The following is a 15,660-nucleotide window of genomic DNA, read 5'->3' as shown; positions in this document are numbered from 1 at the left end:
AGTCTTTGTCAGAAGCTGAAAAAAACTCCTCTAGGACTGAATGTTAAAGGGAGCCTGTGAGCAGGCTGAAATGCTTGCTAGGTGACCACCTGGATCTACTTGAGTGGAAGTGGGAGAAATGCAGCAATAAAGAGATGGGTTGAGTTTGGCCCCTGGCACCTGTGGACTTAGTTTACAGCACATAAAGGAGAAGATGAGATCGGGTTTGACTGGTCTAAAGTTCATGACCTAGCACAAGGGGGCTAGGCTTGTTGAGTATTGGTGAGAGGCCATGGTCTAAAGGCAAGGTGACCAATGGGTACCCTGTGGAGGCTGAATGAGGCAGCCCATATTTAGTTGACCAGAACCCGACCAGATGGAGATTTTTGAGTCTGTGAACTGGGGCATATTATTGCTGACTTTATGGATGGACTATCCAGATTTTACTTTGCTTATGGATGCAGACTTCACAAGATTCCAACTGGAATGTAGACTCTTCATGTTGAAAAATACGTCTCCTCAGAGCACTGGGTTGATGTAAGTGGGCAGTATATAAATTGGATACCCAAAGTTGGGGGGATAAAGGCATGAAGTGGTTGGCTTACAAAGTTTCGTAGGTGGGAACATATTCACAGGCTTATAGGATTATGGTGTAGGTGTTACTTAATTGCAATTGTGAGGCTAAAGAATGATGTACAGGTGCCAAGTTGGCAAGGGTTGGATTGAGTTATTTATTGTGCCAACCTGGCTGATAAACACATGTGGGGTCAATTGAAGGGCAGAGGGATAAATGGCTCAGTGAGCCTCGCCTTTGGAGTTCTCGGGTTTCTTGTTCTCTGATGCTTGGACCAGAGTGCAGCTGCCTTAGCCCTGTTTCAGCTGGCAAGGCTCACTTCCTGCAAGACATTCCCAAAGAGAAGCTGCATGGACCTACCCCGATGCAGCCCTGGGTGCTGGAGCAGCCGTGTGGAGACCCCTGCCAGCGCTGAGATGCTTCCAAGTTCACTGACTCGGCTTTTCTCCTGCAGTTGGTATCATAGTGTGTGTTTTGTGAGATGGAGGTGGACTTTGTGGATTGGTGTCAGACATATGGGTTACTGTTGGACTTGTGGGCTTGGGCAGCACTGGGTTGGGATGTTTTCTTGATGCACACTTACCCTGTATTTACAACTCTCTCTTACACATGAGTTTCTGTGGATTTGCTTCTCTAAAGTACCCAGACTAACCCACATATGTTCACTGGTGATTTCTTGAATTAACAAATGAATGCAATGAAAGCGAATACAGTCTGGTAAGATAGATCAAGAGCCCTCCATTAGCTGAGCAGTCCCTGGGGCGGCCTTATCAGTCTTTGGTGCCCCGTAAGAGGGATGTGGCGTGCAGCCCTGCCCTCGCAACTGAACACCAATAGCAGGAGGCAGGGGTGCTGGGCGCACACAGCGTGGACAGCGGGGAGGTGAGCATGACTCTGAGCTGAGCTTCCTCCTGCTTTTCAGAAAGTCCCAGGATCGCCCCCCCACCCCCACCCCGGTTGGGGGCAAATGCGCCTTGCAAAACCCAGAGGACTGTAGATTTTTCACTCAAGCTTAACTTGCTCCATTTGTAAGATATTCAGGTAAGAAGCGAGTATGAGCTGTGTATCAGAAAATGATGCCCCATTAACAACTGAATTTTGCCAAACAATGTGTGAAAAGAGTTTGACTTTGGGTTGGGAGCAGAGGGCTTTGTCAGCGAACAGTCTGAAGGAAATGGGGTGGGAGGGTGGGCTCTGAGGGGAACCTCAGAACCTGCTGTGGAAATGCAAAAGGAGAAGAGCAAAGAAGAAGGTGCAGGGGGTGGGGTGGGGGTGGGGGCACAGGCCTCCTCCCCATCAGATGCTGTTGATAAGGGCTCCCTGGCTCTCTCCTATGGGTGGTTCTGTGATTTCTCCTGGTGACCAAGGTTTGACAGAACAGACCCAGGCTTTGCTCGCCCGCTGGCTCAGAGGATGGAGCCTCCAGGTGTTGCCCAAACAAGGTAAAAGCCACCCATCCACTAACAACCCCCGCCCCCCCAAAATTAAGACTAAGATGAGTCTTTTTTTCCGAAAGAAATATTATCCCAGAGCAAAACCAGGAAGAGCCTAGAGGCTGCTCACCATGAGGGTGGTGCGACCTCTGTGAACAGGAACCCCCAGGGATAAGGGCACGGGGCCCAGCTTCCCACGCCGCTCTGAGGGGGGCGCTGCTATTCTCCCTCTTTGTATTCAAACTGAAAGAGCCAACTCACTGCTGACTCATAGCAACCCTGTCGGACAGGGCGGAACTGCCTCTGTGGGTTTCCAATACTGTCACTCTTTACAGGAGCAGAAAGCCTCATCTTCCGCCTGAGGAGCAGCTGGTGGTTTCGAACCGCTTACCTTATGGTCAGCAGCTCAATGTGAAACCCACGATGCCACCAGGATGAAGGAGAGCTTCTTTAGACATTGGCTGCTGACGAAGTTCTAAGCCCAAGGTCACGCAGAGCCGTTAAGGGCAGCCTACAGGCATGAGGAGGACCTGTGACAGACAGCCTAAGGGGCCTCCCAAACCTGACCCCAGAAACTAACTGTGGACATCCATGCTGCTTCCACCAGAAGTCCCAGGTCAAGGGAGGCAACTGTGGGATGGGAGATTTCTGCTCCACAAAAACCCTCAAGGTGAGTTCTCACGGCACACCCAGGGTCCCTAACAGCTGGGGGGCAGGAGGCAGCCTCTCTGGGGATGTGCTTGCATTGTCCTCCCAGCCCCATCCTCTCCATCTCCTTTCCTGAAGCTCTTGTCCATGACCTGAGCCCTGTGATGGGACAGGAGAAGGGCAGGGAAGCCCTTTATTGAACCTCTCTCCCCCAAAGGACCCGAGCTGTTCCACTCACTGCCTGGACTCCTCAGTGCAAGCCCAAGGCAAACAAACTCACTGTTCTCGAGTCAATTCTGACCCCTCCCCTGGAGCTGATGCCCTGACCTGGACTTACAAACGTCAGAACTAGAAGACCATACAGTCCTGGTCTCTGAGCCCTGGTAGCATAGTGGAGTCTGTGTTGGGCTGCTAACCACAGGCTGGTCAGCAGTTCAAAGCCACCAGCTGCCAGGCAGGTGAAAGACGAGGCTTTCTACTCCTATGAAGAGTTACTGCCTCAGAACCCCACAGGGGCAGTTCCACTCTGCCCCATCACGTGCCACTAGGAGTCCCTGGTAGAGTCGCCTGCCCACTGTTGGCGTGATCCTTGGCGAGCACCGGCCCCAACAACACTTTTGTTACAGTTACATTCTCTTAAAATGAGGCTATTTTCAAACAAGGTGGTTTAGAAGTAAAATAAAAGATGTCTCTGCCATTACTCTGCCCTAAAAAAAACCCCCAAAACATTAAAGTCACACAAATATAAACAAAAATCTAGTTGCCATGCCGGGGGTGTGGGAGCATTCGTCCACTTCCCGGGATGGGGAAGTCCCAGGTGTTCATCGGATTGAAACGGGACTCGATTGGAGTTAGGCCCTAGGAGGAGGTGACACGCACAGGGTGGTCTAGCACATGGACAACCATGCTCCCTCCCTGTTTGTGATGAAGTCCTTTAGGCGCACAGGGGTCAAACAGCCAAAGGACAGAGAACTCAGATACTGACTCTGTGCTGAGCTCAGGGCACTAGGCCACGCGGTCCCTCTGTCATGGCATCCACAGGACTGCCAGCGACCCTGCAGGACAAGGTGGAACTGCGCCCGAGGGTTTCCAAGGCTGGAATCTGTACGGAAGCAGACAGGCACGCCTTTGTCTCAGCGGGCCACTGGTGGGTTTGAACGGCCAACCTTTGGGTCAGTCAGTAGCTGCCAGATGGGCTCCTTGGCCACACTGTAGGTGGGAGCAGTTGACACTGTAACTGGCCTTGGTGGAGAAGGTGGTGCCCATGTTCATGAACAGTGTGCCACAGATTTTGATAAGCGCTATTTTTTTTTCTCTCGAAGCCACTAAATTGCTTTTAGGAACTTTACATTCTCCTTCATTTGAACAATTATTAAGCAATAAAAATAGAATCGCCCAGTTGCTAAAACCGTAATCTGAAATTTTACAGCTGGCCATAAAACGCGATTTTATTAAAATATAACTGAAGATGCTCACGACCATTACAACTTTTCGAATGAATTATAAAGCCCTTTACTGCTGATAAAATAATCTTAAATTACAGTCTTATGTACGCCGACAATACGGTGACGCAAAGTTTGCCACCCCGCAAGCAGGCACGCCAATCACAAATCATGATGGGGATGCAGTTTGCAGCTGCAAGCCGCTGACATCGGGTCTGGGGAGACAGCCGGTCCCCTGAGCCTGCAGGTGGGGACGGGCAGTTTCTCCCGCACAGTGCCTCCTCTCCTAGGGCCAGGAGTCGGAGCAGCCAGTGTGAATGCTGCATTCCGGGACAGTTACTCGGGCCCAGGGTGATGAAGAAAGGCTGGGGCAACAGCATTTTCCCCTCCCTATTGTCTCCCCAAGCCCCGGAGGGATGTCACTGGTTTACGTTCCATTACTAACCTGAAGGTTGGCAGTTCAAACCCCCCTGGTGAGACTATGGAAAGAAGTTTGGGGGTCAGCATCCCTGTGGAGGATTCTACTCAGCCACATGGGGGAAGGCCACGAATTGGCACCAACTCTCCTTTCAGCAACTGGTTTGGTTTGAGTCTTTTCAAGTCTCTCCATACATGAGCTTTTTACAATACCAACTCAGGTAAGCAATAGACTGCGAATCTGAAAAGGCGGTGGTTCAAACTCACCAGCTGCCCTGAGGGAGAGAGGTCAGGCGATCTGTTTCTGTCAAGGTTTACAGCCTCAGAAACTCTATCCTGGGTCGCTGGGAGTCAGAATCCACTGCCTGGCCCTGGGCTGGGCAGCTGGGTACCTGCCACAGGCAAGCCATGGGTACATCCCACAACAGAGGGTGTACCCACACACCCACCATGAAGCCTGACCCCCAATAAGCTTCCCTATGCACATTTTATCTCCAGCCTCATCTTCTTTTCTTCCGGAGGGTGTGAAGGCCTTGGCGTAGTGAGGCCCTTTACTGAACTCTGCATTCAAGGACTCTTGGGGAAGAAGGGCTTGGAGAATGCTCTCCAAGCATTGATTTCAATGAGTGTTTTGATAACAGGCACTCTGAGCCTCCCAGGGCTCATGCGGGTGGGTTCTGGGATGCCAGTCCCCAAAGAGCTCACCTGCTGGCACTCGCAGGCCGGGGAACACATCTGAGGAGACCACGGGCAGCCACCCCATGGTGAGAGAAGCCCGTTCTTCACTCTGGGACACGGGCAGAGTGGTCCGGGACTCCCCCACTGTGGGGTTTCTCAGGGTCCAGAGCAGTGTGAGTTGTAAGAGCCCTCCTCCCGCTCATTTCTCCCCGAGGGAGGGACACCCATTCTCCACTCTGAGCAGGTGTGCAAGGGAGACACTAGGGGTAGCCCAGGTTTAGATTTCTTTCCATCTTATTTTTTCCAAGCAAGATACAAATGACAGAAGGTGCTAGCAAACACTGGGTGTGGCACAGCAATGATGGAAAGCTCACCAGGACCACACACCGAACAGCACGGAGCATCAAGACTAACCCTTTAACCAAAGCCACAGTCCCGCACCTCAGGGCTGTGCTTCTGTCTGCTTCTGGTTTGACCATTCCATTCCATTCCTAACTCTTCCCTATCCTCCACCTCATCCCTATACCCAATATCAACCTCCACCTCACCTGCATCCTTCACCTCCATGTGTGACCAGCCTGTCTGTGTTGTCTGTAAACACTGTCATCCCTGTGGTGTCTGGCAGAAGTCTCCTCTGAATTGTCACCTGCAGGATATTGCTCCTTGGCACTGGGAGGGTGAAAATACAGCTTGGAAGGGAACCTCTGGGCTCCTGCAGGCCCATGAATGACAAGGACATCCTCAGAAGCCTAAGTTCACACCACTTACAATGCTGTGCATGGTGCCACTCCGCAGGAAGGGATGCCATGGGGAAATTAATGCTAGGTTCCCAAAGTGGGTGTCTGGGGATGACCACAGCTCCCTTCTACAACCCTGCCCATTCCACTTAAGAAACGTTCAGTGTGACAAACCAGCTTACTCTTCCATCTTGTCTTCCCACGTACACACCAAAGGGAGTTCTGAGTCCTCTCCACCAGTTCCACTGTCCTGGCCAGTGTAGTTTTCCGTTTTCTTAAAGCTTCTTCATAACCAGCCCCATGATGGTCCTGGCTCCTTGGAGAGTATCTAACAGGATGACTCCTGTGGAGCCCTAAGAAGCCTCAGGCCCGACAGAGTGGACAGCCCTGCCTGCATTGCACTGGCCCAGCAAATCCCCCCTGAATCCCTTTTGGATTGGTCTCCTTGAACGCATCCTAATGAGACTAAGACAAGTTCATTACGGACAGAACTGGCCTACAGGCATCCATGGATCTCGGAGACATCGTTAGGCACGTTTTGTTTTGAATAAACTCGTGCATTTATAAACTGAAACCCCTTTACAAGACACCTCATCAACCACAGGACAGTGGCAGCCACTTCCCGAGTAGCAAGGATTAGCCAGTCACTGTGTTAATAGATGGGCATTAGCCTTGAATTCTCACAACCCCAAGAGGTTGGTAAGAGTATTTCTATTGTCTAGCAGGGGTTCAGAGCGAGCAAGAAACCCTGGTGGCCACAGAGGAATTCTTACCCGAATTCAACGAACGCCAAAGCTCATGCGCTTGCAGCAAACCATCCCTCTACCTGCTCACCACTGGTTAAAAAGGAAGCTATCGGAAAAAACAGCTTTGAATCAGGTGGTTCCAAGCTACAGGGCAGAAGGGGGTGTGTAATGGGAGGAGCTTTCCCAAGCCAGGGACCAGTGGTGGACACGCCCTCCTTCTCCGCTTCCATCTTCCTGGGGCTCTTCCCTCAAGGTCAAACCAAACTCACTGTCATCTAGTTGAAGCCAACTAATAGCGATCCTAACTGCCCTTGTGGACTTCCAAGAGTGCGACCCTTTGTGGGAGTAGAAAGCCCTGTTTCCCTTGGTGGTTTTGAACTGCTGACCTTGCAGTTAGTCACCCAATGCGTATCTACTACACCACAAAGGTCCTGAGTTACCTGGTGCAAAATTCCCAGCACCCTCGCCTCGCTCTCCAGTACCTCTTCTCTAGCGGAAGATTAACGGGATGCCAAAGCACCCCACTGCTCTGCTGGCATAAATTGCAAGAAAAACATTTAGAATATTGATTAAGTGCTTCATGCTAGAAGATTTAAATTTACCTCCTGTATTTCCAGGATTAGCTGACATAATGGGGTCAGTCTGCTGGCACAAATGATTTACAGAACACCCATTGGCAGCTCTCCTCTGAAAACTCAACACTTAAAATTTCACTTGGTGGCAGCCAGCAGAGTCCTGGGTAGTTAGCTGTTTGGGATAATCGCCTTCCTGCCACATCTGGACTGGTGGAATTTGGCTCCTGCGGGGGGTTGCTTTCAGCCTGGTCCTCTCTGGTCCAAAGGGACTTGGTGTAGGTCTGATGGAGGACTGGGGTCATGGGGTGGGGAGCAATAGGGGTGTGGATCTTCTTGGAGAAAACAACTTGGGTTCAGACAATGACAACTTTCCTTATTCTAAGGAAGACTAAGTGGCTGTTACAGGGATTTCAAGGCCATATTAAAGACAGGTGAATCCTGTCCACCCTTTACCTCTTCTACTTACTTGTCAACATTGGGCTTCATCTCCCAATGCCCAACCCATTTCATGGGGCTTGGAGCTTCCCTCGAGGAAGAGAAGGAACTGTGTCAAGGCTTCCCTGGAGACAGGAAGGAGGGAAATGAGATGGAAATCCAGTGAATGCTGCAGGATCTCTGCCCCCAACGTGCAGAGCTGCTGTGAGTGTCCCCTTGGTCATGTCTGACATGGGTGGGCAGGGCGTGTGTGGTCTGACCACCAAAGGATGTGATGCGGGTGGGGAGGTGGCAGGTGCAGCAGCTGACTTTGGCATTGCTGATTTCAGAAGGAAACAGTCACACACAGGTTGCCCACTTGGTCCCTTGTCCGAGTTGCTAGGTGCTCTCCAGGTGACTTGATGCAGGGTGACCCTCGGTGGCAGAGATCTGCCTGTAGGGTTTGCTAGGCTGTCATAATTATGAGAGCAGATTGCCAGGTCTTGCTTCCTCAGAACCACTGGGTGGGGTCCAACTACCAGCCTTGTGGATCAGCAGCCAAGGCTGATGCTGCCTACTGTGTGCCTGAGGAGCAGGCCGCCATGCTGGCTTCTTCCTAGAACTGTGGCTGAGCAGTCTCACCCGAGGAGGGCAGGGAATGCCCACCATCTACCGCAGACCTACATGGCCTGGGCCTCCTTGGGTCTTGTTTGCACAAGAATTGCCATCCCTGGTGCTCCATCCCACCCCCTCATCCCCTGTTGGCCTCTCTTTCTGAATTTCAGGCCCTAGATGTGTCAGACCTCACCCTCTCATCAACACCACCTGGGGAAGGGCGTGCAGAGGGGCAAGGCCAGTGGAACTTTGTCAGGGGTCCTGAACACAGGCCCCAAGGCTGGGGTGCCCAGTCCTCGTTACTCCCCTGGAAGGAGCCGTGGTGTCACAGTGGCATCTTGGTGACCTGTTGGGCTGCTAACTGCGAGGTCAGCAGTTAGAAACCACTAGCTGCCCCGAGGGAGAGAGATGGGGCTTTCTACTCCCATGAACAGGTACAATCTCTCGGAAACCGCTTGTTCAGAGGCAGCGCTACCCTGTCCTATGGAGTCGCTATGAATCGGCATTGATGCAATGACAGTGAGCTTGGAGTTTTGGCGGGTCACAGTGGTTAGCTTTTGGCCGCTAATCAAAGGTTGGGGGTTCAAACCCATTATAACCCATACGTCCAGGGGAGAAAAGACTTGAATATCAGCTCCCTTAAAGATGGTAGCCTTTGGGGGCAGCTCTCCTCTGTCCTATAGGGTCTTTGAATCCGAAGAGACTCAATAGCCCACAGCAACACCAACAAGAAGCACGTCCACAACCACAAGGACTGTCTGATCGTGGCAATCCAAGGTGGGCCAATCCCACATGAAGAGGTCTCCACTCTGAGCTGCCTACAATTGGTGCAGAATAAAACCTTCTGTGGTGCTTCCTTAGCCCTCACACAGATATTTATTTTAAACCAGCGACCAGCACAGTCCATTGTGTTTAAATACCCTGCGCTTTGTCCAGCCCACTCAAGTGCACAGAAGTATTAACGTTTCTTTGTTTTCCATGCGGCTGCTTTGCACAAGTCAAAGGACTACGCCAACAATAGCACAGTCCTGCGTCGTGCTTGTGACAAATATGATTGCCAATTAATCCTGACATGGGAGCTTGGCAGCTTAGCTCGAACCCCCATATTTTGTCACCTCAGGGGGTGAGCACTTGGACATTTCTCTGACATTTTAGACTAATCACTCACCGTTCCTTTTTAAAAAAGCAGAATCTGTTCAGAGAAACTGCCGATGAGTGTGTCCTATCTGCACCCCACCAGGGCCCCAAAGCTAATTGCACTGGGTTGGGGCAGTGGGGGGGGGGAGGGGTAATTACCTTTGGAGGCAGCAGACTTTGAAAATGTCCATTTGTGCTTCTTCCTTTCCAAGTGGGATCTCTCTCTCTCTCTCTCATTGTGAGAAATGCTAGTCCCCAAGACTTTTCTCATATTATTGGACATTTTAGAATATTACAAGGGGACCCTTCTCAAGGGACGTGAACTTTCCAGCTGCCAAAGAGTACCAGCATTCTCTAAATCTATGTCCGTCCTATTCTGAGTCATGGCACACGTGGTAGGGCCAAACACCATTCTCAGATATTTCTAGCCCCTCCCCCTGCCCCACGGCAAACAGTAATTCATCTGGAGACAGCCAGGCCAGCCATGCAAGGACAGATGGGGACAGTGGCTCTCCTGGGGGCTCGGAAACACAGACACAGGCATGCTCTGTTAGCACCAGCACCACCTTCTCACAGAAAAACCTTTTTTACTCCCCCGCCTTCAGCCCCCTCCCCTTCAAGTCTCTGACCCCACATGATTCTCTCAACCATTCCTCCAAAGACCATCAGGCCACATAAAGTTCTACGATCCAATCCTAGCGCTCCTCTTCTTGTCTGGCTGCTGGAGTCAAGGCACAGAGGAACCAAATCCAATGTTACCGATCTTCGAGAAGAACCAGGATATTCTACTTTCCCCAACCAGCCTCTTCCTTCCTTCAGGTCTTCTGACACAGATGGTGGCCAGGTTTTCCAAGGATCATGATGTGGCATGGTTGACATCAATAGCCTCTCCCGGCTTCAGGTACCTCGTTTATAAATGGCAAAGATGCCTGCCAGACCGGACTCACTGGGGCAACTGAGAAGAGCATGAAAGCTCTAGTGCACTATACACCAGCCAGTGCCAACACATCGATGCCCCTTAGCTCCCTTCAGAAGGAAAACAATGTCCTGGCATCATGTCCCCTCAACACCCCACCTCTCAGTAAGATCTGCCACCACTACCGTGGGCCATTGAGGAATTGAGTGGCCAACCGCCCTGGAAGCACAGATGACACAGGAACTATTCTTTCAACGTATCCCTGTGAATTGGTGAAGCTTTACAGAGCAGATCATCAGCGCTACATTCAACAGTTGACCCACATTGTGTCATCCCATTGACCGCCATCCCAAAGAGTAGCCCACTTGCTGCCTGGGCTTCCTGTTTCTGTTCCCCCTCCTTCCCTAACCCTTCTGAACTTGACTCTTGGGTAAATGCCGCCCTTTTGATGTGAAGTGGTTGATGATTCTCTGGTGTGCACACAGCCCTAGGGTTAGTGGTCCACTTCTAAGTCAAAACCACTGTCAATACCAACTCATAGCAACCCTATGGGACAGAGTCGAACCAGACCCCTCTGGGTTCCGGAGACTGTAACAGATTTTTATGGGAGTGGAAAGCTTCATCTTCCTCCTGTAGAATGGCTGGTGATTTTGAACTGCTGACCTTGTAGGGAGCAGCCCAGCGTGGAACTCACTACTTCACCTATAGACATGACTCTTGTTTGGCTGGAAATGGAGGCATTTGGGGTCATTCACGCTGCACTGAGCACTGGAAGCACCTCTCAACTTTAGCATCCAGGCCACCGTGGGATTGTGTAGGTGAGGCAGACAAGGCCCAGAGAGGACAGTACAGTCCCCCTCACCTATGCAAAAACCGCTCCCTGGGCAGTCATCTTAGGGCTGCGGTTCTCAACATGTGGGTCGTGACCCTTTTGGGGGTCAAACGACCCTTTCACAGGGGTCACCCGTGAACAGTAGCAAAATGACAGTTATAAAGTAGCAATGAAAATAATTTTAGAGTTGGGGGGTCACCGCAACATGAGAACTGTACTAAAGGGTCTCAGAATTGGGAAGGTTGAGAACCACTGTCTTACAGGGTCAAAGCAAGGTTCTGTGGAGCTCATATAGGCCCCCTGGAGGCAGACTGCTGTTTAGAGGGAGGAGAGATGAGGGTGCCCCCTGCCCCCGCCCCAAGTTCCCGGACACTTCCCCACTTCCATTTTCCCTCTGCCAAGACGTTCAAAGGCAACTCTCTGCCAACCACCAGCCTCTGCCCCTCTGCTCCTCAAGAACAGGCTCCTTCTGGGGAACAGAGCTCACAAGTTTCCTGATGTTGCCAGGGCAACCCTGCCATACACAGAGCTCGCTCGCCTCCAAGGGAGGGGTGGTTTGGCAGGCCTGTGTTGGAGGCAGAATATCCATGGTCAGCCCACCTTGTGCTTCACCGCAGGAAGCTGGAGTCAGCTGCTGTGATCTGGCTGGGGGAAATGCCTCTGGTGGCAGATGGGTTCCTGGCCCATTCATGGGGGGACAAAGAGTCATGGCACCTCCAGTGATGCCCATTCCTCTGAGAAGTGACCAATTAAGTACAATTGACCTTCCAACTGTATTAACAAGCCATATCTTGCCCACTCTATTCAAGGTCATGGAGCAGAGGATGTATTTTGGAATGTCCATCTCCCCCCAGTTTCCAAAACGCAGAAGGGCTGGGTCAGCAGATGAGGCATCTCTGCAGCCATGCTCTGGCACTTAACCATGCACAGAAGAGAACTTGGTTTGGTAGCAGAATAGCTCACCTTTTCTAGCCTTGGGGATCACCAACAAGTCACTGCTATCACCTTAGAATAACAAGTTCATATCATTCAGAGGGGGCGCTCGTGTTAACTGACATCCACATCTGAGCCTAGCTTCACCAATAACTGGCTTGGGGATTTGGTGCAAGTCACTTTCTTCTCTTACCTCCAGGACCCTGGAGTAGGGAGATGCCACAGGACTCCAAAAGCCTCTGCCCAGTCCCAGAATCCACTGCTGTTTGGGGCATGGTACATACAAAGGAAATGCTTTGAAAGGATGAAGAACACCTGGTTGCCCTTAGTGGTGTGTGTATCTCAAGGTGGGTGCTGGCGGGGGCCGGAGACACAGGAAGAGAAAGGAGATAGACTAAAGATCAGATGGATGGCAAGGAGGAGGACAGCAATGGCTGCGTTTGTTCCAGAAGCAGGTCACAGGTGCCTTGGGAGGGCTCGAACCTCCCATCTTCTAGTTAGAGGCTGAGTATCACTCAGATACCACAATTAACCTTGACACATAACTAGACCGGCTTCACTAGATTTAAGGAGCAAGAACAGAGACAAACCCAAGAGCCCCTTTTCCAATATGCTGTTGTTTTATAGAGAACCCAGGGCAAGTATAATGAAATAAATAGCTTGTCGACCCCTTCCATTCCACCACCAAGAAGATTCCATTCATCTAAAAGGAACCAAGGCCAGGTAGGTAGGTCAAGTGACTTGATAAACATCTCCCCCTACCCCCACCTCTGCCCCAGAAAAGGATGGCTTCAGTTCCCAAGTCTGCTTTACCTCCTCACTGTGTCGCCCTTCAGAGCCCTGGTGGCACAGTGGGTTACACCTTGTGCTGCAAGATCAGCGGTTCGAAACCACCAGTCACTCAGCAGGAGAAAGGGTAGGGTTTCGACTCCCATTGAGAGTGACAGTCTTGGAAACCCACAGGGGCCCTTCTGCCCTGTCCTACAGGGTTGCTATGAGTCGGCATGCACTTGGTGGCAGCGGGTTTGGAATTTTGGTTTCTGTAGCCCTTTGGAGCCCCGTATGCCAGGATTTCAATGCACTTTTCAGACTTAAATCTGAGCAGAAATTGCCCTCTCTGTAAATGCAGATCAGAAAGTGGGTCCCTGCAGGAGTGAGCGCCATAGGGGAGGGGAGACTCAGATCTCACCTGTAAGTTTGCACAAGGCGGTAACATGTGAGTAGGAATTTCATTCTCAGAGCCTGCTGGTCCCAGGGGCTTGTTCTTGCCCCGGAAGGCGGTGCTGGTGGTGGCAGTGGTGGTCTGTACCGGGAGGGCTGGCTGCCACACAGTCACGTCGGAGCCGTTGCCAAAGGCTTGAATTGCATTTTCTGCAGTAAAACAGGAGGAAATCCAATTTCAAAGTCAGGCAGCAAATGTAACAGACAGGATACACAGCCAGGGAGGCACGCTAAAAATTCTGATGATGCCATCAGACATCTCTGAACAAAACCCAGCCATTCCCCACTGGATGAGGGCCAGCCATTGGGTCAGATGCCCTCAAATCCATTCAGGTAACACCGACCTAGACCCTCAGTTCAAACCCAAATGAAGCGAATGCATACTGAGGTCCCATTTAGGTGCCAGGTGTTGAGCAAGTGCCTTTCCCTGAAATCCTCCTCAGTAGACTTCTTTGGAATTCAACCTCGGCCCTTGGAATTCAACTTGGGACTATAGACACCAGCCCATCTTCCGAGAAGAGGCTTGTGCTCGGTCAGAACTGCATCACAGCAAACTAGTCAGTTCTTCTAGAACCCAACATCCCTACTCATGGAGCGCCAATGATTCGGTGGCCTCAATCCTCTATTCCGGCAAGTGGTGCCAGAGAATAGCCAAGCACGCTGTAGTAGAATGCCTACTATGTGCCCAGCAGCACTGCGAGGACACGGTTGAAGAGCGCAGCTGCTGACAGGCAGTTCAAACCCACCAACCAGTGTGCAAGAGAAAGATGTGGCAGGCCACAGCCACTGGGAAACCCGATGTGGGGACAATTCTACTCTATCTCACGCTGCTGTAGCTGAGAACCATGGAGCCGGTTCAGATCCACAGCGACCCTGTGCACAACAGACAGAACCAGTTCCTGGTCCCCTGCTGTCCTCACAACCGTTCCTAGGCCTGCTCCCATTGTTGCAGTCAACCCATCTCCCCAAGGATGGTCTTCTTTTTCGCTGTCCCTCCAATTTACCACGGCTGGCCTCCTTCTCCAGGGACTGGTTTCTAACTTATGGGGTCTCTATACATTGGGTTCAACTCAAAAGGCAAATAGGCTACTACTGTGTGTCAGGCAAACCCCAAGTACATATGCCCTCCGGTTTCTTTAAAAGAAAAATGGACTCCGAGCCTCGGCGATGCACAGTGCAAGTTTAAGCAAGATCATGTGACATCCCCCCTTCCCACTTTCTGTTCTAGACTTCCAAACAAAATCTGCATAATTAGGGTAGGAGCAGCCCTGCTTGAGAGAAAAGTTCAAAATGTAAAACTTTAAAAAGCTGATTACAATTTCTTGGGATTAGATTGTTTTGATGGTGAGAGTAAATTGGCTGTGTGTTGTTCCCCTCCCCGTCGAACGAATAAAATGCAGTTTTTAATCAGGTCCCCTGGGATTTGGCCTGGATTTAAGATTTTTTTTTTATATTTCATATTCACTGTATAAAAGAAATCAAGCTCTTCCATTTGGGACCTGAATGTGCAAATTGTTAATATATGACTCGTAGCTGGCATTTTTTCGATATACAAAACAGAATAATTTAAGCCTAATCTTCCTCTTAGAAGTGACATTTTGTCCTAAAATTGTTATCCTTTAAGTTGTAGCAAATTGGAAGCTTGTTTTATGAAATCTGACTTTTCTTAGGCTGTCAGGGAAAAAACAAAGGCTCAAAATAACATAAATGGTTTTCATGCTCCTAGCCCGTTACATGGCTTAATGGGTGGGTAGAATGTAGACAAAGAGACAGAGGGAACGATTTCCTCAAATGAACTCAGAAGTATCAATAACAAACAAAACAAAGTAAGGAACATAAAACTCTAACTCTTCCTTTTTCTTGTTAAGATGTGTAGATTCAGAAGAGCCTGGTCATTTGTTGACACCGCCTGTGTTCTCCCAGTGTGTCTGATTTGTCACACTGGAACATCACGGCTCCCTTGTTCATTCATTCCTCCATGCACCCAGTCAAACGGCAGCAGAACATCTTTGTGCTGAATGACCATGGCAGTCACAAAAGACACGGAGTCGTCCTGACCCTGTGAGGTTCACCTCTGGATTGGGGAGTCCAATGAGTTAAGCAGATACCAGTACTCGGCTGTTATAGTCTCTATAGAGTCGTCTCATCCTGAGCCCCTGGGAAAAGAGCAGAACTTCCCCGTAGGGTTTTCTGTTCTGTAATCTTGATGGAAGAAGATAGCTATGAAGTTACTGGCTGGGCTCAAAGTCCAGTCTTCGAGTTAGCAGCCAAGCATTCAAACCTGAAGCCACCATTAGGTGGTGATGAATGGACTGGGGGTGACAGTGGAGCATTAGAATTGCTGTTTGGGTAAGGGGAGGCTT

General features: G+C 50.6%; 1 protein-coding gene across 1 annotated transcript in view; it reads right to left on the bottom strand.

The window, feature by feature from the left end:
* The window catches only part of GFRA1 (GDNF family receptor alpha 1), a 257,659-nt gene that overhangs the window by 11,300 nt on the left and 230,699 nt on the right, over nucleotides 1-15,660 (bottom strand). The window contains exon 8 of the mRNA XM_013004160.2: nucleotides 13,266-13,447. Within this exon, the coding sequence (XP_012859614.1) occupies nucleotides 13,266-13,447 (182 nt within the window). The remainder of the gene's footprint in view (nucleotides 1-13,265; nucleotides 13,448-15,660) is intronic.

Source organism: Echinops telfairi, unplaced genomic scaffold (genome assembly GCF_000313985.2).
Source record: "Echinops telfairi isolate 266 unplaced genomic scaffold, ASM31398v2 ScPeMD7_70;HRSCAF=299, whole genome shotgun sequence".
Lineage (NCBI taxonomy): Eukaryota > Metazoa > Chordata > Mammalia > Afrosoricida > Tenrecidae > Echinops > Echinops telfairi.
Note: the sequence above shows the minus strand (reverse complement) of the source record. Positions and strands in the feature narration are given on the sequence as shown.